The sequence below is a fragment of the Corythoichthys intestinalis genome, chromosome 5, assembly GCF_030265065.1.
Source record: "Corythoichthys intestinalis isolate RoL2023-P3 chromosome 5, ASM3026506v1, whole genome shotgun sequence".
Lineage (NCBI taxonomy): Eukaryota > Metazoa > Chordata > Actinopteri > Syngnathiformes > Syngnathidae > Corythoichthys > Corythoichthys intestinalis.
The window spans coordinates 61,402,140-61,425,931 of NC_080399.1; the positions used below are offsets into that span (position 1 = coordinate 61,402,140).

At 42.3% G+C, this 23,792-nt stretch overlaps 1 protein-coding gene across 1 annotated transcript in view; it reads right to left on the minus strand.

Moving 5' to 3' along the window:
• znf276 (zinc finger protein 276) overlaps positions 1-23,792 on the minus strand; it is a 93,649-nt gene that overhangs the window by 64,089 nt on the left and 5,768 nt on the right. Inside the window, exons 5-7 of the mRNA XM_057836687.1 lie at positions 23,320-23,670; positions 18,517-18,589; positions 7,725-7,835 (exon numbers count right to left, since the gene is read on the minus strand). Of these exons, the coding sequence (XP_057692670.1) occupies positions 7,725-7,835; positions 18,517-18,589; positions 23,320-23,670 (535 nt within the window). The remainder of the gene's footprint in view (positions 1-7,724; positions 7,836-18,516; positions 18,590-23,319; positions 23,671-23,792) is intronic.

Sequence of the window (23,792 nt, forward strand, 5' to 3'; positions counted from 1 at the left end):
AGATTCGTGCATTAAGACCTGTAGTATGAACGTAGCCATAGGCTTGTTGCTGTTAAAAAGAGGGCACAAATAACAGGCATATATAATCCCCGTTTAGGCTTATATTCAAAGTATATGGATCGATAGCATGCACGCACTGTTCGTGCATGTCACACACACATACGGGCAGTTTGCCCCGACTCTCGGCCGTGTAAGCAATATTGAAATATTGCTTAAATGGAGCAGAGAGAAAACCGATCATTCTCAGGCTTATCCTCAAACCTATTTTATTTTTTTATGACTGTAGTCAAGTCCGACCCTTCCTAAAAAGCCGTGTTCAAGGCAAGATAGTCGCTAATAACGCACAGCTGCATCGCTACCGTAGCTACCGTACAGTCTCTCGTTTTTTGATGACGTAATTGCTGCATTAAATCCGATTTGCGGGACTGGACAGTACAGACCGCCGTGACAGTCTCGAAAAATGTGGCCCAGATCGGATTTAGACCACATACGAAAGTGACCCAGATCGGATTTGAAATGGTCCCGTTCTATGCGACTTGTCACGTTCAGACCTCACTCGAGTCGGAAAAACACGAAAAAATCGGATTCGTGCATTAAGACATATGAACGTAGCCTTAGTTCGGATGCTCAGTTGCCTTGACATTTTTCCGAGTAAGGCCAACGACGTCATGCATCAAGAGAGACAATAGCTAATTAATATGCTCACTCGCCACCCTGTGGTCCGGGGTGTGAATTGCAACCTGTCAAAATGACGGATAGACTTCAGTTTTTTCCGTCACCGTTTTAAAAACCCGGTCAACGACGGAAAATATTCGGTTAACGCGACCCCTGGTCTTGACACTCGGTGATACATGCTACATGGTAAATACGCGATAATATCTCATTAAAATCGTGGCGTCTTTAATTCTGCTCTCGCGTGCTCTCGCCTCCAATTAGGGTTTTGCTGTTTAAAAAAAAAAAAAAAAAAATTTTTTTTTAATGCCTTCCTGTTCAAAATGTTTGTTCCCCCAGAAAACTGAGATTTTAAGCTTTCCAATGATGTATCACACATGCATTTCGGACAATTTTGAAAGTTGAGGGTCTCAGAGAGGAACTTCAAGACACCTGAGTGTTTTCCGCCATATATTTTTTTCTAGTCCACAAATGTATGCCACTTTGTGTTGGTCTTTCACTTAAAATTACAATTTAATATGCTTGTGGTCTAAAATGTGGAAATGTTTAAGATGTTTTATGAATACTCAGGCATGAAAATAGGTCAGGGGTTAAAAAGTTGAGAAGGGTGTGGAGAAAACATTTTCCGGTAGGGCCGTCCCAAACGACTAATTTTCTCCCGATTAGTCAGCCGACTATTTTTACGATTAGTCGACTAATCCAATTTTTTTTTTTTTTTTTTTTTTTTAACGAATTTAGCACTGGAATTTTTTTTATGCTTATTAATTCACAAAAACATTTTGGAGCCCAATTCTTTATTTAAAGGGTATGTAACGGCAAAGGGGGTGTGAGACATCAATAGAACCGTTATGTGCCAAGATAACAAATATTGATAAAGTTGACAAAAAAATCAATCACATTAATGAGCAATTATCGAAAATAGATCGAAATTGACGAACATTTCCGAAAGTGTTCCGGAAACAGCCGAATGGGGCGGCGACGTCACACCAAGTGATTGACAGTCGAGGCGGAGCCAGGTGCCATTGTTTTTTATCGACGAGAGAGTAGCGTTCGGGTTTGTTTGACCAAAACATCACTAAAATGGTTCAAAACTGCTGTGCTATGTGGTGTACAAATAGCTATGTATCGGAATATAGTATCCATGAGTTCCCGAACGCGAAAAAAAAAGCTGGACTACGCAGACAAGGGGTAAAGTTCGTCCGTGCAAAGAGGGCTAATTTTCTAGACCCAGCCTCCGGCACGGTTTTCTGTTATTTTCCACCTGAAAGCTTCTCGAACTATGGACAAGTGAAATCGGGTTTTGCTGCAAGATTGCTGCTCAAAGCAGATGCGGTGTCCACCATACACCAGCCACCTAAATGTCCCGAGATATCAAGAAAGAGGACGATGACTGGCAAAGGAGGCTAAGGCTAAGCAAAGGAGGGGAGCAGCCAAGCTCGAAATGGCCAGAGTGAGTACTCTTTTATAATAAAAAAAAAATCACGCATTGGATACAGGACTGGACACATGTATAAATTATCGCTCGTAAAAGATATAGAACAAATCCTCTGATCCCATTCATATTTGTGTCTGTTGGCAGAGCGAAAAACTATGATAGCACAATAAATGATAATTATTCTATACATTATTTTGCGGTCACGGTGTATCAGCTTCACAAAAAGAAATGCAAAAAATATCATTCGTTGTTTCCCACACGATCTGCTGCCGATGTTTCATCAGTGTCATTGCTCCCCTCAATGACAGTTTCATTACGCTGCATTGGCGTTCGTTTGGGCTCAAATTGGTAACCTAAAACACCTATTAAAGCTTTGTAACTCTCCTCGTCACCATTAGATGAACATTCGTTACGTCCTTCTTCGTCGGATTCATCGCTGAAACTAGATACGAAATTGTCTGCCATCATCGCCGCCATTCAGTATTAAAGCACTGAGCCTTTTTTTCTTGTTGAAGAAACACCCCTCACTGTCAATTCTGAATTCTCTTTTATTGACAACGAGGGGTGTTTCTTCATGAGTGAACCTGGAATATGTGCAGGACGAACACAATGCAACAGCATAAACAGCTCAAAACACCGCTAATTCTCCCCTCACTAGAAGGAATTATATTGATGCAGACAGGCGCTGCTCCCCTAGTGGCCGGTGGCACTCTCTTCACTTGTCGTGACGTCACGCACACGATCTGCCAGATCTCGGGCGCCGGTCGTTTTAGCTTGACAATCGAGCCAAATTTCTCTCATTTTCTTGTGTGTAATTACACGAAGTGGCATGATATGAAAGTTGTCACCTGTCGGCAACGGCAAATGTACAGCTTCCACAAGTTGTTGTAAAACACAATATTGGCATAATATGCATTTGGACTGGAGAGCGTAGATATAGTCATTTCATTTATATCGGACGTTATTATCAAGTAGTATGCCATGTATCAGCCTACGGTGAATGTACTTAATTAGTTGTGCACTCCCCACAGTACACGTTTTTGTTGACGAATATTTTCCTGGGCTGAATTTTGTTCCATGTAATCATATTTTGTACTTTGGATGATTCAAAGGAGCTATTGAGAAGTGGGGTGCCGTCCTCTTCACAAGATGATGATTTCCCCAAATATACAGTTTCAATATATATACACAGTATCTGACTGTATATACTTTATTTGCTGTTGTGATATTTGACTTTCACTTTATATAACAGTTGTGTACTGTTGTACTTATTGTGACTGTACAGTACATTGTGAGACTGTGAAACTGTTTAATTTATATTCTATTTTGTTTACTACAGTTTGCTTTATTTGACTTTTGTGAGTTTTGGTACTTGATTACAAGCTTTAAAAAAAAAAAAAAAAAAGTTCTTCCTCAACTTCTTTCTTTTCCCCTTTTAGAAAAAGGTTTGGCGCCATCTACTGTAAGTACTGAAAATGATTTGGGGTGAGAAGTTTGAAGTATGCAGTGCAACAAAATCTGATTAATATACAATATATGGACGTATGGGTTAGATTGCACGTATGGATTTCACAGTACACTGTGACGAAATGGGGGGCCAAAAATATGGGCCCCTTGGCATTATTTTGCTTAGGGCCCCCAAATGGCCTGGGCCGGCCCTGATACTACTATATATTAGGGCTGTCAAACGATTAAATTTTTTAATCGAGTTAATAACAGCTTAAAAATTAATTAATCGTAATTAATCGCAATTAATCGCAATTCAAACCATCTCTAAAATATGCCATATTTTTCTGTAAATTATTGTTGGAATGGAAAGATAAGACACAAGACGGATATATACATACAACATACTGTACATAAGTACTGTATTTGTTTATTATAACAATAAATCCACAAATGGCATTATTAACATTCTTTCTGTTAAAATGATCCACGGACAGAAAGACTTGTAGTTCTTAAAAGACAAATGTTATAGTTACAAGTTATAGTAATTTTATATTAAAACCCCTCTTCATGTTTTCGTTTTAATAAAATTAGTAAAATTTTCAATCAAAAGTAGAGTTAATATAATAATAAGAATAAAAATAACAATAATAAGAATAGAGTGACCAAAGTCTGAGTAAGTTTTATGTGTATTTTGCATAGCTATTTTGATTAGGAATGCCAGTTCACTTTGCATTGTTGTAGGGCTGCAGCTATCGAATATTTAAGTAATCGGGTAATCGACTGAAAATTCTATCGATTCATCGAGTAATCGGATAAAACAAATATATTTTTAGGTGAAGAGCAATTATAAATATACATGAGAAAACAAGACATTTCATCTAATCTTGAACCATTTTCAGTCAATCAATGTCTTTATTTTCGATGTATATTGTTGAAAACAGCCAACAATTGCATCTCAGATGTAACTAGAATAAAAAAAAGACTAATTCACTGCTTTCACTCAAAAAACCTTTAGATCTTATTAAAAAAAAAATATATATATATATATACACACACACACACACACACACCTAAAAATGCCGTTACGCTTGATAACACACATCACTTAAAAGTTTAAATTTTTTCCCACGTGTTTCAATTGAATTTCTATTTGTGTCAAGCCATTTTTAAGTTTTAGTTAAGTTTTAAGTTAGTCTAAACCAGGCATGTCCAAAGTCCGGCCCGGGGGCCAAATGCGGCCCTTGGTCAAATTTCATCCGGCCCCCAGCCTCTGTCATAAAATCAATAACGTCTGGCCCGCACATAGACTTAATAAATTGGTCAGCAGTACTGCTACCAGCATATGAAGTAGCTTACACAGTAAATGCTGCTCCTCATTTACCCACTAAAAGGCAGCAGCACTCTAAGCAACATTACCCCGTGTGACTCTTAACTCCCAATTATCTAAAATAGCGACAATCAACAACAAAAAAGTTGACTGCGACGGCCGACGCTTCAAGGATAGGTGGAAATTGGACTATTTCTTCACTAAAATATACAACAACTGTGCCTGCCTCATTTGCAGAGACAGTCACTGTTTTTAAAGAGTTCAATTTGAGGAGATATTACCAAACAGGACACACTGACATGTAAGACAAGATTACAGGGAAGATACGTTGCGAGAAATTGAAGCAACTTGAAGCTAGTTTAATTTTACAGCAGCAGTATTCACAAAAGCCTGAGAGTCGAAGGAGAACGCCACAAAGGCTAGTTGCAAGATTGTTAAAATTATTAATTTAAATAATTTAAAAAAATAATAAAGCAAATGTGACACAAGGGATGGATTGCTAAAATTTGCTTAAATATATTGTTCTATGTAAAGAACGTCAGCCAAGGTCGGCCCCCCACATTTTTACCACACCAAATCTGGCCCCCTTTGCAAAAAGTTTGGACACCCCTGGTCTAAACTGTAAGTCCTGATAGGATTGTGAGTTTTTGCTGTGTTCAAAATAAATGTATGATAAAGGCTGTATTGGAGCACATGTACGGGACCAGTGCTACTTGGTGTTTTACCCAGCAATGACTACTGAGCTAAAATTGATAGTTAGCATTATTGAGTTTTTATTTTACACCCTCATCACTCCACAACGCTGTTATGTTAAAGCCTGTATGTAAGACACGTTAGCCACGCATCGACAGTGGTCATAATTTATAGAAACCTAGCCCTCCGCAGGGCTAACGTTACGTGAGCTAGTGACAGTAACGTTAATCTTATTTATTAGCGCTTAGCGCTTTTTATTAGCGCTTAGCGCTCTACTGCTTGAAGGTGGCGGCTGTTTACTAACGCTGCCCAGAAACGGCCGAGTCTGTCATTTCGCATCTAGTTCAACATACATGTGATCTCTATGAGGCTCATCTGACGTAGCATCGTGCGGGCTAGTTTTTCGCAACGTCGGCGTCGCTTGTAGCGGCTGTCGGCTGCAGTAAGTTTTTTTTTTTTTTTTTGCTTCTTCCTCTACACACATAAGCGCGTTGTCCCGCATTAAAAGTAGTCCGAGCAAAACGTGACGCTTAGAGCTGTCAAAATAAACGATTACTCGAGGTGAACAAAATTACTCGGATCAGTTTTTAAACTCGAGTTCCTCGAGTTGCTCGAGTATTCGTTTCAGCTCTACATTGTTGTTTAACTGTGTGAGAATAGTGCCTCATTACTACAGACTGAAGTGCTTTTCTTTTTGTGAACATTATTTTTTTTTTGAGAGATAGGAATATTATTTTTGTTGTGTTTTCACTAAATGATACTTTTGTTTATTGTGAAGGAGTTGCCGATTCTTATGCCAATAAACGGCGCGGTCGAAAGAACGCCTGTGTCTACTCGCCTTTATAACATGTATGTCTCTGTACATATCTTACCCAAAATAGAACAAGAGACACATAATTGCCACTAAAAGAAAGAATACTTACAGACATATGTGTGGAGCACAAATAGCACAATGCAACAGCATAAACGTCTCACAACTACTAATTCTCCCACTAATAGAAGGAATAGCATTAGTATGGAACGGCGCTACCCCCAAGCGGCCGGTGGCATTCTCTTCACTCTTAATGTCCATAAACGGCATCATTGTAATCTGTTTGAGGCAATGCGTGAGTGGGTCATTCAGTGCATGTGTGTCAAATATTTTAACGTGCTTAATTTAAAAAATTAATTAATGCCCATTAATGCGATAATTTTGACAGCCCTACTATATATAATAGTATTATAATTGTAATATTCATTGTCAACCATATTTTTCAAAAAGGGGGTCATTTTAAAGCTATTCTTAGTGTAGAATCTGAATTCTGTAGTGTTATAATATTTACATATTATAGTATTCATTCTTAAGGTTGGGGGACTCCAGAAATCGTTTATATTAACGTGACGTGCTTTTATTCTGAAATGTTCACCGGAAGTAAATTCGCTAAACCGTTAACAGCTTCACACTCTGCAAAAAAAGCACTTTCCGTCATTGCTTGTGGTGTCAGATTTTTTTTTTTTTTCATTTTTTCGTTTGCAAATGCTGTAAACCAACGATTTTTTATGTTTGAACTGTCACCTTTAACCGCAAGTTTGCGTTTTGGAGAAGACTGCCAATGTTTTATAGCAGGCTAAAGTAGGTTGTCTTATTTTCCCCATTAGTGTCAATGTAGCATTGGTAACGTTTACAGTGTTTAATATACGTGTTTCGTTACTTTGTACGTCTGAACTGTAATTCTACAGCGTGTTGATTACCATTAAACATCTGTGAAAGGAACTGGAGTCTCATATGTCATCTACACGCACGCACAAATGTATGCACGCACGCACGTGGTGACAAAACGCAGCCGTGAAAATTATCGCCCTCATTTTTATTTACCTTGCGACAAATGGACTCATTGTATATCGCGACAGGCTTAGCAACTTCAATAAAACATGTCGTTAGTTACTTAGATGGAATTACGACCCCCCACCCTTCAAAAATTTTCTCCTCGGATCTACACAATTCATGTACCCTTTTTCACCCTTTTTCGACTTCAAAACGGTGAATTTCGCCGAAAGGTGAGTGATTTTCATGCCTGAATACTATTGCAAGCCACTTTATACACACACACACACACACACACACCCCACACACACACCCAATTGTAAAACATTAGTTTGTGTGTTTACCCTTTAGATTTGAATTTGTTCTTCCAGCCGGGTTTAGGTCCAGGTTTCTTTTTTCCTTTATGAACTTGTGAGGTACTTGGAATTAGTCGTCGCTCATTAGGCCCAGTTGCTCTGCAAGGAATAATTCAGTTTAGTCCCTGATATTAAACATACACACACCCATATACATAGGTGTGGTGTGCGATCACTGCCTTGCTCAAGGGGTTGGAGATGCATTTTTATCATTTCAATTATTTATCCTCTGCCTGCTTATTCTCACGAGGGTCGCCACTGTACCGCAGCCTATTCCAGTTAACAATGGGCAGTAGCCGTGACCATCCCTGAATTGGTTGCCAGTCAGTCGCATAGCACAAGTAGACAGACAACCATTATTGCACACATTCATACAATTTAGAGTGTTCAACCAGCCTACCGTGCATGTTTTTGGGATGTGGGAGGAAAACATGCATGGTTTTGGGATGTGGGAGGAAACCAGAGTACCCGGAGAAAAACCACACAGGCACTGGGAGAAGATGGAAACTCCACACAGTGAGGCTGAAGCCTGGGCTTAAACCCTTCAGCTCAGAACCGGGAGGCAGACATTCTAACCACTCTGCTATGCTTTTAAAGTTATTTGGGAAAGATTAAGGGTTAATTCACCTGTAAAATTTCCCAACTCCTGTTTCTTATGAGGCTTAAATTTGAATTACCGTAATTTTTGGACTATAAACCGCTACTTTTCTCCTTCATTTTCAATCCTGCAGTTTATAGTCCAGCGCAGCTAATTTGTTGATTTATTTGGGTTAATAGGTAACACTTTATTTGACAGTGGCGTCAAAAGACCGGAAAATTATGTCACTACCTCCATTTATGTCCAGCTCGGATCTTTTACAGCCATTCAAAATGTAGATAATTTGCCGGATAACACTAAACGACATCTGTTATAAGCATTCAAGCTCATGACAGTATGTCATGTCAAAATTAGGATTGTCTAATGACATTCTTACAGCGCCACTGTCAAATAAAGTGTTACCGAATACCAGAACTAGCAATCAAAGGGTATGTAGCGGCAAAGGGGGTGTGAGACATCAATAGAACCGTTATGTGCCAAGATAACAAATATTGATAAAGTTAACAAAAAAATCAATCACATTAATGAGCAATTATCGAAAATAGATCGAAAATGACGAACATTCCCGAAAGTGTTCCGGAAACAGCCGAATGGGGCGGGGACGTCACGACAAGTGATTGACAGTCGAGGCGGAGCCAGGTGCCATTGTTTTTTAACGACGAGAGAGTAGCGTTGGGGTTTGTTTGATGAAAACATCACAAAAATGGTTCAAAACTGCTGTGCTATGTGGTCTACAAATAGTTATTTATCAGAATATAGTATCCATGAGTTCCCGAACGCGAAAAAAAAAAGCTGGACTACGCAGACAATGGGTAAAGTTCGTCCGTGCAAAGAGGGCTAATTTTCTAGACCCAGCCTCCGGCACGCTTTTCTGTGGTGCGCATTTTCCACCAGAAAGCTTCTCGAACTATGGACAAGTGAAATCGGATTTTGCTAAAAGATTGCTGCTCAAAGGAGATGCGGTGCCGACCATACAGGCGCAGCCACCTAAATGTCCCGAGATATCAAGAAAGAGGACGATGACTGGCAAAAGAGGCTAAGGCTAAGCAAAGGAGGGGAGCAGCCAAGCTCGAAATGGCCAGTGTGAGTACTCTTTTATAATAAAAAAAATGTCACGCATTGGATACAGGACTGGACACATGTTTAAATTATTGTTCGTAAAATATATAGACAAATCCTCTAATCCCATTCATATTTGTGTCTGTTGGCAGAGCGAAAAGCTATGATAGCGCAATAAATGATAGTTATTCGATGCATTCCTTTATTTTGCAGTCACGGTGTATCAGCTTCACAAAAAAATGCAAAACAAATCATTGGTGTTTCCCACACGATCTGCTGCCGATGTTTCATCAGTGTCATTGCTCCCCTCAATGACCGTTTCATTACGCTGCATTGGCGTTCGTTTAGGCTAAAATTGGTAACCTAAAACACCGATTAAAGCTTCGTAACTCTCCTCGTCACCATTAGATGAACATTCGTTACGTCCTTCTACGTCGGATTCGTCGCTGAAACTAGAAACGAAATTGTCTGCCATCATCGCCGCCATTCAGTATTAAAGCACTGAGCCTTTTTTTTGCTGAAGAAACACCCCTCACTGTCAATTCTGAATTCTCTTTTATTGACAACGAGGGGTGTTTCTTCATGAGGGAACCTGGAATATGTGCAGGACGAACACAATGCATCAGCATAAACAGCTCAAAACACCCCTAATTCTCCCCTCACTAGAAGGAATTATATTGATGCAGACAGGCGCTGCCCCCCTAGTGGCCGGTGGCACTCTCTTCACTTGTCGTGACGTCACGCACACAATCTGCCAGATCTCGGGCGCCGGTCGTTTTAGCTTGACAATCGAGCCAAATTTCTCTCATTTTCTTGTGTGTAATTACACGAAGTGGCATGATATGAATACAAAAGGCATGCGTTTATGGATAAATGATGGAATATTAACATTTTCCCAGGGCATGACATACCCTTTAATGAAACTGGAACAGTAGCTGCAGAAGTAATTAGCACAGAACATGAATTATGTAGCGCTGCAATGCATACTAGGAGGCATGTTGGACGGTAAGTGTTGACAGGAGAGGTTGACTGTCTCCGCCAAGGGAGCAGTGATGACCAAATGAAGCTTCTTGACGCAATGACACTTTGGTTCATTTTGTTTTATTGACTTTTATTATTGAAAGCAGGAGGGCGAGATTGAAACAGCCATACTGGTTTAGGGCGAGATTGTGTTGCAGGAGCCACTTTACGAGCGTCCCAAAGCCCAGAAACAGCCACTCTCACATACAAAAAAGAATGATGAAAGTGCTGGCCAAAAGTCTGTCGGATAATGCTCAATTTCTCCCAGAAAATGATTGCAATTACAAATGCTTTAGTAGAAAATCTTCATTTATTTTGCTTGCAATGAAAAAACACAAACGAGAATGGGGGAAAAAATCATTATCATTTTACACAAAACTCCAAAAATGGGCCAGTCAAAAATATTGGCACCCTCAGCCCAATATGTACTTGGTAGCACAACCTTTAGACAAAATATCTGCGAACAACTGCTTCCGGTATCTATCAATGAGTTTCTTCCAATGGTCTAAAATTCCAGCAGAGCATTCTTCTTTGGCCAACTGCTCCAGGTCTCTTAGATTTGAAGGGTGCCATTTTCAGATCTCTCCACAGGTGTTCAATGAGATTCAGGTCTGGACTCATGGCTCGCCACTTTAGAAGTCTCCAGTGCTTTCTCTCAAACCATTTTCTAGTGCTTTTTGAAGTGTGTTTTGGGTCATTGTAAATAACTAAATCACACTTCCTGCCAGTTAAAATGGATTCAAGTTGACGCAACCTCTGTACTATGTCCTTGTGCGTACCACATTGAGCATGGAGAAAAGAAAGAAGACCAAAGAACTGTCTGAGGACTTGAGAAGCAAAATTGTGAGGAAGCATGGGCAATCTCAAGGTCCAAAGACCTGAATGTTCCTGTGTCTACCGTGTGCAGTGTCATCAATAAGTATAAAGCCCATGGCACTGTGGCTAACCTCCCTAGATGTGGACGGTGTAACAGTCACCTCCTTGAGTGGTCGTCCTCCCGACGTCCACCGCGCGGTGGCGCTGCTTTATTTATGTTGTATATGTTCTTCTTCTGTTGTTGCATACTTGTGTGTTGGAGTTCGTCTGGGAACGCGTGTGTGCGTACCGCTGAGCTCCGAGTGACGAGTGGTTGAGCTGGAGTTATTTTTGTCTATTAAAAGTGCATAGGTGGACGTCTGCTTCCTTTTTTTGCCTTTTATGCGCTCATCCTGGCGCCCGAACATTTTTTTTCCTGGATCCTCAGTCGAGTTGGTATCCGTCTATTTTCTGGATCCGACGATCCCGCCGCCGGTGCGATATTCTTTTCGGATCTGTCTATTATCTGGATTTGACGGTCCCACCGCGGTCTTTTCGGATCCGTCTATTTTTTGGATTTGACGGTCTCATCGCGGCTGCAGCATTGGGATGGGATCCGTCTAATTCTTGGATCACCGTGTGAAAGATAGGCGGATTTGGATTATTTTTTCTATCTTTTTTGGACTTTATTCTTCGTGGGAGTTTTCCCCAAATCATAACAAATAATTTAAGCACAATGGCTCACTACAGTGACAACAGTGAGTCTGACATGGAACTTACTCCATTACCAGCATGCTGCATTTTTGAAAATTGTGACCAAAATCTTAGGCAAGAAATAATGGACTTGAGAGCTGAAGTTGGCAAAATTAGTGACTGTTTACGTGACTCGCTGAACATACAGCAGAGTTTGCTTGGTCAGTGGGACTGCCTTGCCAGGGAAAACCCTATTTCTCCCGCAATCCAACAGTTTGATGTTTCGCCTATTGCTGCGTCCACTCCTCATATAACTGCTGGGGCCACAGCGGAACCCACAGTCATGGCGACGAATAGCAACCCTTTTTTGCCAACTAATCCCTTCCTGCCTTCCAATCCATTTTCACCGGCGAGGCCTTTTCTTCAGTCGCATGCACGTGAGCTGAGCATCACCTCAAGAGCAATTGCTGCAGCTTTGCACCACGCCAAACTGGAGCCTCCTGTGTTTTCTAGGGATGGCAAAGTGAATCCTGAGGACTGGTTACAAGCTGTCGGTTCATATAAATGTTCGTTGAGCCTGACAGATGACCAGATTCTGTATGAACTGCCTCACTTCCTTGCAAGGGAACCCAAGAAATGGTTCAAGGCACTGAGCTCTCACATAACCTCATGGGCTCAGTTTTCTCAGCTCTTCAGCTGTTTTTTTGCCCTCTGACAACCAAGAACGCATTCTGAGAGGACTTTTGGATTGTGTTCAAGCTCAGGATGAACCTCTTCCAACCTTTGTTGCACACATGCTGAGTGAATTTAATAAACTTAAAACTCCTCCGCCTGAGAAAGAACAGATCGACCTAATTGGTAAGCACTGTCTTGAGAAATACAGAGTTGCTCTGTATGGTGCCAACATCAATTCTGTTATGGAACTTTTGCTGCATGCTCATGAGCTCCACTCAGTGCTCGGACCTAGTGGACCTCCGTCTTCTTCATGTCTTAAAATGCAACGTGAATCGGAACCCTACTGCTTCAGATGCTCACGTCCGGGATTCACAGTACGAACGTGCCCGAACTGTTATGGCCAACCTTCCTTTGGCGACGTGCTGCCGACGTTACGGAGCCTGGCTCTGCTCAGTCCTCTTCAGCACCTGGTCCCCCTGGCTCCGACAGTCAAGGGACCGATGGACTCAGCTCCCCGTCGCCACAACTCAGCAGACAGTTGGGAAACTACAGAGGGGGGAGGTCGTTTCGCAGAGGCCAACCTCCCCCCAGTCGCTGACTGAGCCTCATCCTCCGCCTCAACCTCGTGATGGACAAATTCTTGGTCACTTGGAAGACCATTTTTCCGACGTACATTGGAATACTCCTCTGAGGGCCAAAGTGAACTTCCATGCCTCTTCTGTGGATGCTACTCTAGACACAGGTGCTTCGCTTTCGGACGTATGTGCGGATCTTGTTAAAAATAGCAATGTCAAGACACGTTTCATGGGACGGCCCTGCTGTCAACCTTGCCAATAATGCTCCGTGCATCCCAGAAGGTGTCACATGGCTACATATTGGATTCATGAATAAGGACTTTTACCAGCGGTTTGCAGTGATTCCTCAGTTGTCGTCTCCTTTTGTCCTGGGAATGGATTTTATGACAAGAGCTTCCGTGTCCATACACATTCCCACTAGGACTGTGTACATGGATGAAATTCCCTACCCTCTGTCAGAGGATGAGGACTATCAGGATTTTCATTCCCATGCAACAGTGGCTGCGATGTCGGTGGGATCTTTTGACGTGGACTTGGCTGCTAAAGTGTCTGAGGCAAATCTCTCAGATAATAACAAGGACACTCTGCTTGGTGTGATCTCTAAGTATGGTTCCATGTTTGATGGCCATCTTGGCAGAACAACTCTCACGGAGCATGAAATTGAGACGGGTGATGCAAAACCCGTGAACCTTCCACCTTATCGCACGTCACCTGCTAAGAAACGTGTGATCGAAGAAGAAGTTCAACAAATGTTAAAAGACAACATCATCGAGCCTTCCACCAGTCCTTGGCGGCTCCGGTGGTTATCGTCAACAGAGCAGGCGCGGACCCAAGATTCTGTGTGGACTTCAGGGGTCTCAACCAAGTGACTCAAAAGGACTTCTACCCCTTACCCCGGGGGGATGAGTCCTTGGACTTTTTGGCAAGGGGGAAATTTGTTTCGACCTTGGACTTAGCACGAGGCTATTGGCAAGTTGCAGTGTCTGATAACTCTAGGCACAAAACTGCTTTCATCTCTCATTGTGGCCTTTTTCAGTTTCGGGTATTACCGTTCGGGCTCTGCAACGCACCCACGACTTTTCGAAGGCTCATGAACTCTGTGCTTGCCGGCCTCACTTACAAAACATGTGCTGTCTACCTCGACGACATCGTCATTGCTTCGCCTACGTTTGATCAGCATTTGTTGGATCTTCAGGAAGTGCTGGACAGGCTGCGAGCGGCTGGCCTAACTCTAAAGCTCAAAAAGTGCCAGTTCTGTCTCAAAGATTTCACCTTCCTCGGTTACCGCATCACTTCATCAGGCATCGAACCGGATGTGGACAAGGTCAAGGCAGTCATGGAGTTCGCCGCCCCCACTACAGTGAAGCAGGTCCGGCATTTCCTCGGCTTGACTGGATATTATCGTCGTTTCATTCAGGATTATGCCCAACACGCCGAACCTCTTCATGCTCTCACAAGAAAGGACGCCGCTTTCCTCTGGGACGGCGACTGTCAAAAAGCCATGGATCTCTTGAAGGATCGTATTACATCTGCACCTGTCCTGTCATTTCCCAATTTTGAGGAGCCTTTTTTCATTCATACCGATGCTTATGACGTCGGCCTCGGTGCAGCTCTGATGCAGAAGATCTCAAGGGGCGTGAGTATGTCGTGACCTTTGCTAGTCGCTCCCTTCACAAATCTGAACTGCCATATTGTACTTCGAAGAAGGAATGCCTTGCTGTGATATGGGCACTGGAGCACTTTCGTCCGTATGTCGAAGGTGTCCATGTCACAATTATTACTGACCACAACAGTCTCAAATGGCTTCGGTCTCGCCAAAACCCCACTGGCCGGCTTGCCCGCTGGTCACTTCGTCTCCAGGACTTTGACTTTTCAATTGTGCACAAGCCTGGCACACACAACAAGGTGCCTGATGCGCTGTCTCGGAATCCTTTACCTCTTCCTTGTGACAGTCCGACTGATCTATTACCTGCACATGCTGTCATTGGCAGCTTGGACATTCGTGCTCTGCCCCTTGTTTTGCTGGCAGATCGTCCTCAACTAAGGCAACTTCAAGTGGATGATCCGGTCGTGGGTCCTCTACTTCGAAGCATTGAGGAAGACTTGCAGACTAGCCCGGACAGTGTCGATCGTTCACAGTATGTCGTTTACGATTCTCTGTTGTATTACAAAGATTCTAAATACAGATGTGGTTTGCATCCTTTGAAAGAACTGAGACTGTTTGCACCCACTTCTATGAGAGGCACTTTGCTGAGTTATTATCATGACCACCCTACAGCAGGTCACCTTGGTGTTTCTAAAACTCTGACTAGACTTCGTTTGAGGTTTTTCTGGCCCAAAATGGCCGCTGATGTCAAACGCTATGTGTCTTCATGCTCAGTCTGTCAGTTCACTAAGCCTAGTCAACGCAAACCTGCAGGTCTCATGGTTCCGATTGTACCTCAAAAACCTTGGGAGTACGTGGGTGTTGATTTTGTTGGTCCTTTACCCCGTACCCCAGCTGGTAATGCTTATGTGATTGTGTTCGTTGACTATCTGACTAAATGGATTGAAGTCAGTGCAGTTAGAGAAGCCACATCTCAGGTGGCAGCAGGTAAATTTGTTTCCGACATTTTTGCTTGTCATGGCACACCTACTTACCTGATTTCCGACAGAGGGTCTCCTTTTGTGAGTGAACTGTTTGAACATGTCGTTTCTGCTTTAGGTTCTGTACACAGACTCACCACTGCGTATCACCCTCAGACAAACGCGACTGAAGGTGTCAACCGGACTCTGAAAACTGCCATTCGCGCTTATGTAGGTGACAAACACACTTCATGGGACAAATACCTCCCTCACATTTGCTTTGCCCTACGTACAGCTCCTCATGATAGTACTGGACTTAGTCCCTCTATGATGCTTTATGGTCGTGAGCTGGACACCCCTCTTGACCTCATCACTCAGCCCTCCTCAGACGGTGTTGATGACCCAGGGGTACCTTACCCTGAGTCTCTCAGAGCCTCCTTGCTGGATGCTCATGACCATGCCAGAGCAGCTTTAGACCTTAGTCATGAGAGACAAAAGCGCTACTATGACTTGAGACATCGACAAGCCTCATTTTGTGTTGGTGACCTTGTCAGGGTTAAGACACACCCCAGGTCAGACGCTCTAAACAATTTTACAGCCAAACTTGCACCTTTGTTTGAAGGTCCGCTTCGTGTGTCTCAGAAACTCAGTGATGTTAACTACAGACTCACGTGGGTGGACTCTGGTACTGACGCTGGTGTTTTTCATGTTGTTAATATGCAACCGTTCCATACTTGGGACTCTCTCACTTCTGATGTTCGTACGGGTTCCTCTCTTGCTGTGACTGGGGGCGCGGAGCTTTTAGACTCTGGTGCTGCTGCCCCGCCTACAGGTGATGAACCTAGTTTGGGGGACATTGATTCTGCTACTGATGTGGACTCTGTTGGTGACATCAACCCAGTTCCCGTAGGGCCTTACGTCCTCAGGCCCAGGCGTTGCCCCAGAGTAACGTCTGGTTGGGCTGATTGCAAATGGACTAATGCATTTCACACGGACAGACTCGACCTGAAGTGAGCCATTTTCTGACTGTTAGCACTATTTTGTTAGGCTTGCTTCTTTGTATTTGCCGTTTGTTATTGTTTATCGTGTTTGCCCATGTTAGCGATTGTTATTGAGGTTCATACTTTTACTGTTCAAAAAAAAAAAAAAAAAAAAATCACTGTGCACTTTTGTTTTTTTATGTGCTCTTTGCCGTACTTGCCTTTACTGTTGCCTATGTATAGGATGCTGTTAAGGTGCTTTCATGGTTCCTCTTCAGCTGTGTACGGCTGTGGACAGCCTTTTTCTTACCAGGGGGGACTATGTAACAGTCACCTCCTTGAGTGGTCGTCCTCCCGACGTCCACCGCGCGGTGGCGCTGCTTTATTTATGTTGTATATGTTCTTCTTCTGTTGTTGCTTACTTGTGTGTTGGAGTTCGTCTGGGAACGCGTGTGTGCGTACCGCTGAGCTCCGAGTGACGAGTGGTTGAGCTGGAGTTATTTTTGTCTATTAAAAGTGCATAGGTGGACGTCTGCTTCCTTTTTTTGCCTTTTATGCGCTCATCCTGCCCTGCCAAGCGTTACAACGGAAAGGAAAAATTGACGACAGATTTCAACCAAAGATCATGTGGATGGTGGATAAAGAACCTCGACTACCTCGCAATCATTTTCTGGGAGAAATTGAGCATTATCTGACAGGCGTGCCAATACTTTTGGCCAGCAGTGTATGTTCTGTAAATATTGCAAAGGGCAGGAGCAAACTACGGTCAAGCCAGCGGACGTTCATGTGCCCGTGATCAATTGAGTGGACCATAAAATTAGCACCTTCGACAAATGTATTCCGACCGAGCTGCAAGGCAGTTGACTTCCATGAGCTTGTGTTGTTCCCAACTCTTAAAAAAAAAAAACACACAAAATAGATGACAACACTATTGTCATCATTTAAAAATGAAATAAAAGTCGCTTGATCTTAAAACCGCTCCATCTGCATGTGCGTTACGTGCGCTGTCACGTCAGTACAATATTATGCGATTCCCTGAGCAACAGTCGTTTTAGTAGATGGTAGGTTACAGTTCCTATTTTTGTGGCACTGTAAATCCACAAATCTTAATACGTACTGGCCAAGGTTGGTGAATCTAAGTAGTGGAGCTCTCTTACTACTCCAATACTCAAAACTGTGCATTTTGACCGCACCAATATTTGGAAAAATGAATTCAAGTCTTGCCTGTGAACTTTTAATCAGTTCACATTTCTCATTTTTGTGCTACAGTAAATCCACAATTTTGAATAAATTCTGGCTAACATTGGTGAATATTAGCAGTACACCTGATGGTTCTGCCTATTCAGCTGCCCAGAGTGAAAGGGGCTTCTCTGCGCAGAATAGGATGAAGAGCAGCATGGCAGTATCCATGACAAAGGACCTAATGAAGATCACTCAGTAGAGGCCAAGTCCTGTCATAAATCGCTGGATTAATTCAGCCAAGCGTGCTAGGAAACTTGACTATAAAAAAATGGGACAATGATGTTTAGTGCATGTATGTGTACATTATTTCATGTTTATAATAAAAGTGCACTATCAGCACTAAAGAAAATTTGTGCTCCTAATTTTATTTACTGTGCTCCTAAATTTTTTAAATTCGCAACCACCTGTGCTCCAGATGAAAAAGCTTAGCGTACAGGCCTGCTTTTCCAAAAAAAGAATAGTTTTAGCCAAGGTGTAATAATTTCATTGTACAATATTGACAATCAACAACAAATCGGCAGGTCCAATCATGTTGATATTCTCAAAATTGTAATGAAGAGAGGTGAACTGTAACACACCTGTCAGATATGTCACTATCAGTCTGCTTGTCTTCCTGCTGGTCTTGAGCGGGAGAAATTGACACCTCTGCTTCTGTAAAGTCAATAGAGAGTCACAATCATTGTACTTAAGAAATGCAAATTGATACAGAAAAGAAAAGAGAAGATTATACTTAAGAGACTGGATTAACGACAAAATCAGTAACTTTCTTTTAGGCATTCAGTCAACAAGCAGGCACAGTTTGTTGGAAATAGGCTTTTTTCACCACGATAGTAAACTTTCTTCTGAATTGGTTTAGCATTAGTTTGTATCCAGGGCTGCTGACTGTCCCCAAATAATCACTTTGTAACAATCAAAAATGTCAGGCAGCGTGACTAAATTTGAATCTATTCACACATGTGCAACTGGTGAATTGGAAATTGTAAAAATTATTATGTAGCATACGAGACACAGTGTACAACTGGTTAGCACGTCGCCTCAGGGTTCTGAGGTTAAGTGTTCAATCCCAGAAACGGCTACAACTTCCAAGGAAGGCAGCCGGTGCGCAAATTACCTCCCGGGTAGGTACCAAGGAGGCAAACTGGCTGCAGTTCCGTTTTTGTCCGACGGAAGGACCTCTAGAAGGCGAAACTCCAACCCCCTCACCTTCAAAATAGTTGGGGTATGATTTTATGAACCCGATAGTGACAGGATCTGTTGTTCACTTGAGGAAACGAATCAATTCCAGTTCGTGCAGTAAAAAGACTCGTTCAAACAAATCGTTCAACGAATCGTTCGCCCCCCTCATCCCCCTCCACGCCTAAATGAATCGTTCGGTTAGTGAACGGGAAGTGACTTTGCCGAACGAATCACCAAAGACTGCTTCACAGTATAACTGAACGGGAAGTGACATTGCTTGGTCCCACACAGGCTCCTCATTGACCGCTCGTCGTAGTTTCAGAAATTAGTGACAGACGATCTCATTCTGCTTTCCCAGCCTCGTCTCCCTCCCGCTGCTGCAAAAGCGAGGGAGAACTTCCGCGTCGTCTGTCGTATATCTATTGGATCAAAGTCATGGCACGTGCTTGCATTTCGATTTAGGACACCGTTAAACATTTTCCTTTTGTGGGGTTAGGGTTAGCATGATCTTGACCACATATACAATGCTGCTGCTACCAGCCAACGCGGCATGCTTGCTGTCACAAAAATAAAAATAAATCGAAAGTTTAATTTCTAAATATGGAACGACCAACACATCATATTTACCTCACGCTCTGTTGTGTTTTTGTTTTTATGCTCATCACTAATTACTTTTGGTAACTATTGTTAAAACTAAAGTGTAAATAGCTAGTTGTCAAATGTGTTGCTCTGAAATGAAAACAGTATTACATTTTGATATCAGACAGTTTCATTGCAAATCATATTAAGATGATCGTATTGAATTTTTGCACTGGTATCAATAAATAAAATAATCCGGTCAGCTCCCCTGTCGTCCCCTCATCTCAGATCGTCAAATGCTGACGAGAAATAATTGTTTGCTCTTTACGATGTAGCCTTTCTACTCTCATTAGTCTGTTAAGAAAAATGTAGACATATTGCGACCCGTGCCCTCGTGCGTTGTTTTTTGGGCGCTTGAGTAGCACATGATAGACGGATGGACATAATTTGTCAAACCAACCAACATCTGACACGCTCTGACACGAAAAAAATAATAATAATAAAACACTCGGAAAAAATTGACATGTATATACGGTTTCATTGCAAATCAGTATTATGGTGATCATGCTAAATATTTTTTCTGTGCACATATGAGGTAACAGTGACAGTTCTCTCCCCCCTGCACTGCAGTCACGCGACCGCAGCTCAGCTTTTGCCTGCCTCGTAGCTACCCGCGAAAGTGTTTTAAACTACTGTAAATTTGATAGTATGTCGTCATATGTAGTCCCGAGTCTCTTGAGACAAGTAGTACACTAAACCATGCTCGCTAGGTTTGTGTGGTGTTTTTGTCTGTCTGAGCAGCATATGATAGGCTCCACATTAACAAATATGTGACAAAGTCATTTCCTTTCATTTTTTGACTCTTTCACCGCATGACTGGAAAGTCAAGTCAGCAGCAAGCTCGGTCAGGAGCCGGAGGACCGAGTAAGTGAACGGGAAGTGACATAACTCAGTCTTGCCCCCTGCCTGCACGCTGGCTGTTTATTGGCCACACGAGGAAGTGTGGAAGTGACAGTGTGTGGAAGTGTGAGGAAGTGACAGACGCCCTGATTCTGTTTCCACACCCTCCCCTAACCGCGATAAAGCTTGCGTCTGATTGGTCGTGTGCGATGTCAGAAGACGCTGCCGCTTGCTCAACGCCCTCCCACGCAGCTAACAAGCCTCAACTACATAGAACGAATCAATGCAGATGGTGATTAGTTCGGTCTCGTTCACCCAAACAATTCGTTCAAAAAGAACGAATCGTTCACGACCGATACAACTCTAAAACCCGACTCCATTTCGATGCCGTTTGCCCATCCCTAGGGACCGACTGAATCATGTACAACTGTGGGAATAACTGGGGGAGGGAGGGTTTGGGGTGAAATCCGACGACACTTCTGAAAGTCGACCCACTCGTGTTGTCGGGTGCCAAGCTAGACTCCCTCCGACCACTGGAAGTGTGCGTTTCAGCCATTTCGGAGGGGTTTTCGGGTGTAACTTCCGCCCGTGAAGGTCGTAGAGAGAATAAAGTGGAAAAATGTAACGACTAGTGTAGCCAAAAGTAGCGGAGAAAAAGTAGTTTGTTCTTCACAAATCTATTCAAGTATAAAGGATGGCTTGGAAAAACTACTCTAAGAAGTAGTTTTCTCAAAAAGTTAAGTAAATAAGACGGAATAAATGTAACGCATTACTTCCAACCTTTGATTTCGATGCAAATACCTTAGAGCACGTAGTGCTATAGATCTGCATGCGAAGAAGAACGCATTTACGCACGCTAAGTCATGTAGCCGAGTGAATTACAGAGACGCCATACCATTTCAGGCTTACGAGTAACTTTCAATGCTTCTAACGTCTACAGAGGCAGCACCGTTATGTACCATGTTTTATACTGTTTGATGTTTTCACTTGTCATCGGAAACTTAACAGCAAATTGTGTCGTTGTTTTGGAGGATGTGCAGACGCTAGCTAATGCAAGCTATTATGGGTGTTATTGCTGTATTAGATTAGATTTACGTTGCTGTGGATATGTCTGTTATTAAGGACAAGACTGATTTATTTCATTTAAATTTTTTGTTTCCCTCTACAAAGCATTGATGTCAGGAACAGCCAAATAAAGGCAGCACTACTGACTTTCAGAGTTTAGCTCGCTGTCTAGCATAGACTGAGCACCCACATTTTAGCGAGGACAGTACTGGCATGTTTATGGCGCGGGAGTTAGTACGTACAGTGGTACATCGACACACGATCTTTTCTACATCCGACGTAAAATTTGACCCGCCATTTGACTCTACATCCGGCGACATGCTCTAAATATGACGATCTATGACCGCACTCGCAGTCTCTTTGTTTATCCGCAAGACAGCCGCACAGCATATTTTCTTGTGAGAACTCAACATGGGTTCCAACAATGTTATTGCAAGTGGTGGAAAAAAAAGGAAAAAGTTGATTGCTTACCATTGACATGAAGATGGATATGATAGAAAAATATGAGCGTGGAGTGCGCATCCGTGACATGGCTCAACAACATAGCCGTAGACTGTAGGCTACTATCTCGGCGGTGCTCCTCCGTTCGCCAGTCTTGATATGTTAAGGTGGCAATTATTATTGTGGTAACATCCCCAAAGAAATCGCCAGCTTCGTCAGGTTTCTAATCATTTATTTCATCAACTTGTGCCTAGTGTACCCCGCAGCAAGTAAACAAAACGAAAGTTAAGACTCACTCTGTCAAGTCAGCCACGCAGTGTGTTCAGGTACAGCAAAAAGCATCCGCCACGTAAGAACCCGGTTTGTTACATTATTAAAGGTGTGATTATTATTATTATTGTTACTGATATAATTATTCCAATTTTTATTAAATCATTTGTTTTGCTCTTTGTAATTGATATTTGCAATAGTAAAATCAGTATTCATTAAGAATTTAGTGTAGGTTTTCCGGCTGTGGAACAAATTAATGGAATTACAATGTATTCTTATAGGAAAATCCTGCTCGACATACGACCATTTCGACTTACAAACAAGGTCCTGGAACGAATTAACTTCGTATGTAGAGGTACCACTGTATTATCTTCCGTAAGCTGAATAATTTTTCTTAATAGGAAGCGAAAAAAGCTTCTTAAAACTTTTCGTAAAATGAATTTTTCATGTCCCGAAGCTTTCAAATCTTGAGGTACCACTGGATTGGAAACCCTACTACACTATTAAAATTGCATGTGCACTCACTTGTTCACAAACTTTTATCTGTCCTTTTTGCTTTTGGTTTCTTGGTAAGAGAAGAACGCTGTTTTATTTTAAAAATTTTATTGTTGTTTTTTTTTTTTTTTTTTTTTTTTTTTTTTTTTTTTATCACCAACTTATATCTGTTCTTCTTTTCTCTCTGTCCCCTCTAAACTCTTTCTGGTCCAGCAGGTTTCTCTCAATACACAATATTAACAACCACAGTGGGAGTACACTGAACACCCATGTGGCTTATTAAAACGGTTCATTCCAACTTTTCATGTCTCAGCAGCTGAACAGGACAGATGTTAAAAACAAGAAAGAACAGGAAACTTTGTGGGCTTTAAAGAAAAAAAACACTGCTGTCTAAAAATTGTTGAGTTTCATTATGAAAGATGAACTTAGTAAAGGTTGGTTGGATTCAACTGCACCTTTCGTTTTGCAGGTCCAGGCAGCCATCTCTGGGCTCTGAATCAGCTGAGCCTGACAGGTTGCCGCTTCCACCGAGCCCCTTTCGTCACACTGCACCGCTTCGAAAATCTCTCTGCCACTATTTCCACTCTCTCCTGGGTTGAGCATATATCCATACCCGACAGTGCCCTGTTTGTTCATAGTGTAGCTGTGCCCTTCAACACAACACCACACTGCTTTGACTGAGCCCCAGCACTGCCCTTCAAGCACCTCCTTTAGATTTGGGCAAGATTTGCAAGCCTCTCCGTGATGGTGAGCCCAGGACACAAGGTTGTGAAGGCACGCAGCATCTTTAGAAAAGGGTGGTGAAGCTGGAGTGGGAAAAAAAATATTTTATATATAAATAACAAAAATGTCTCAGATTGTAATAAATTGTTGAACTGACTTTGAGGTTCTCATGGACAATATTGATTTACAGATGATGTTTTTCTTA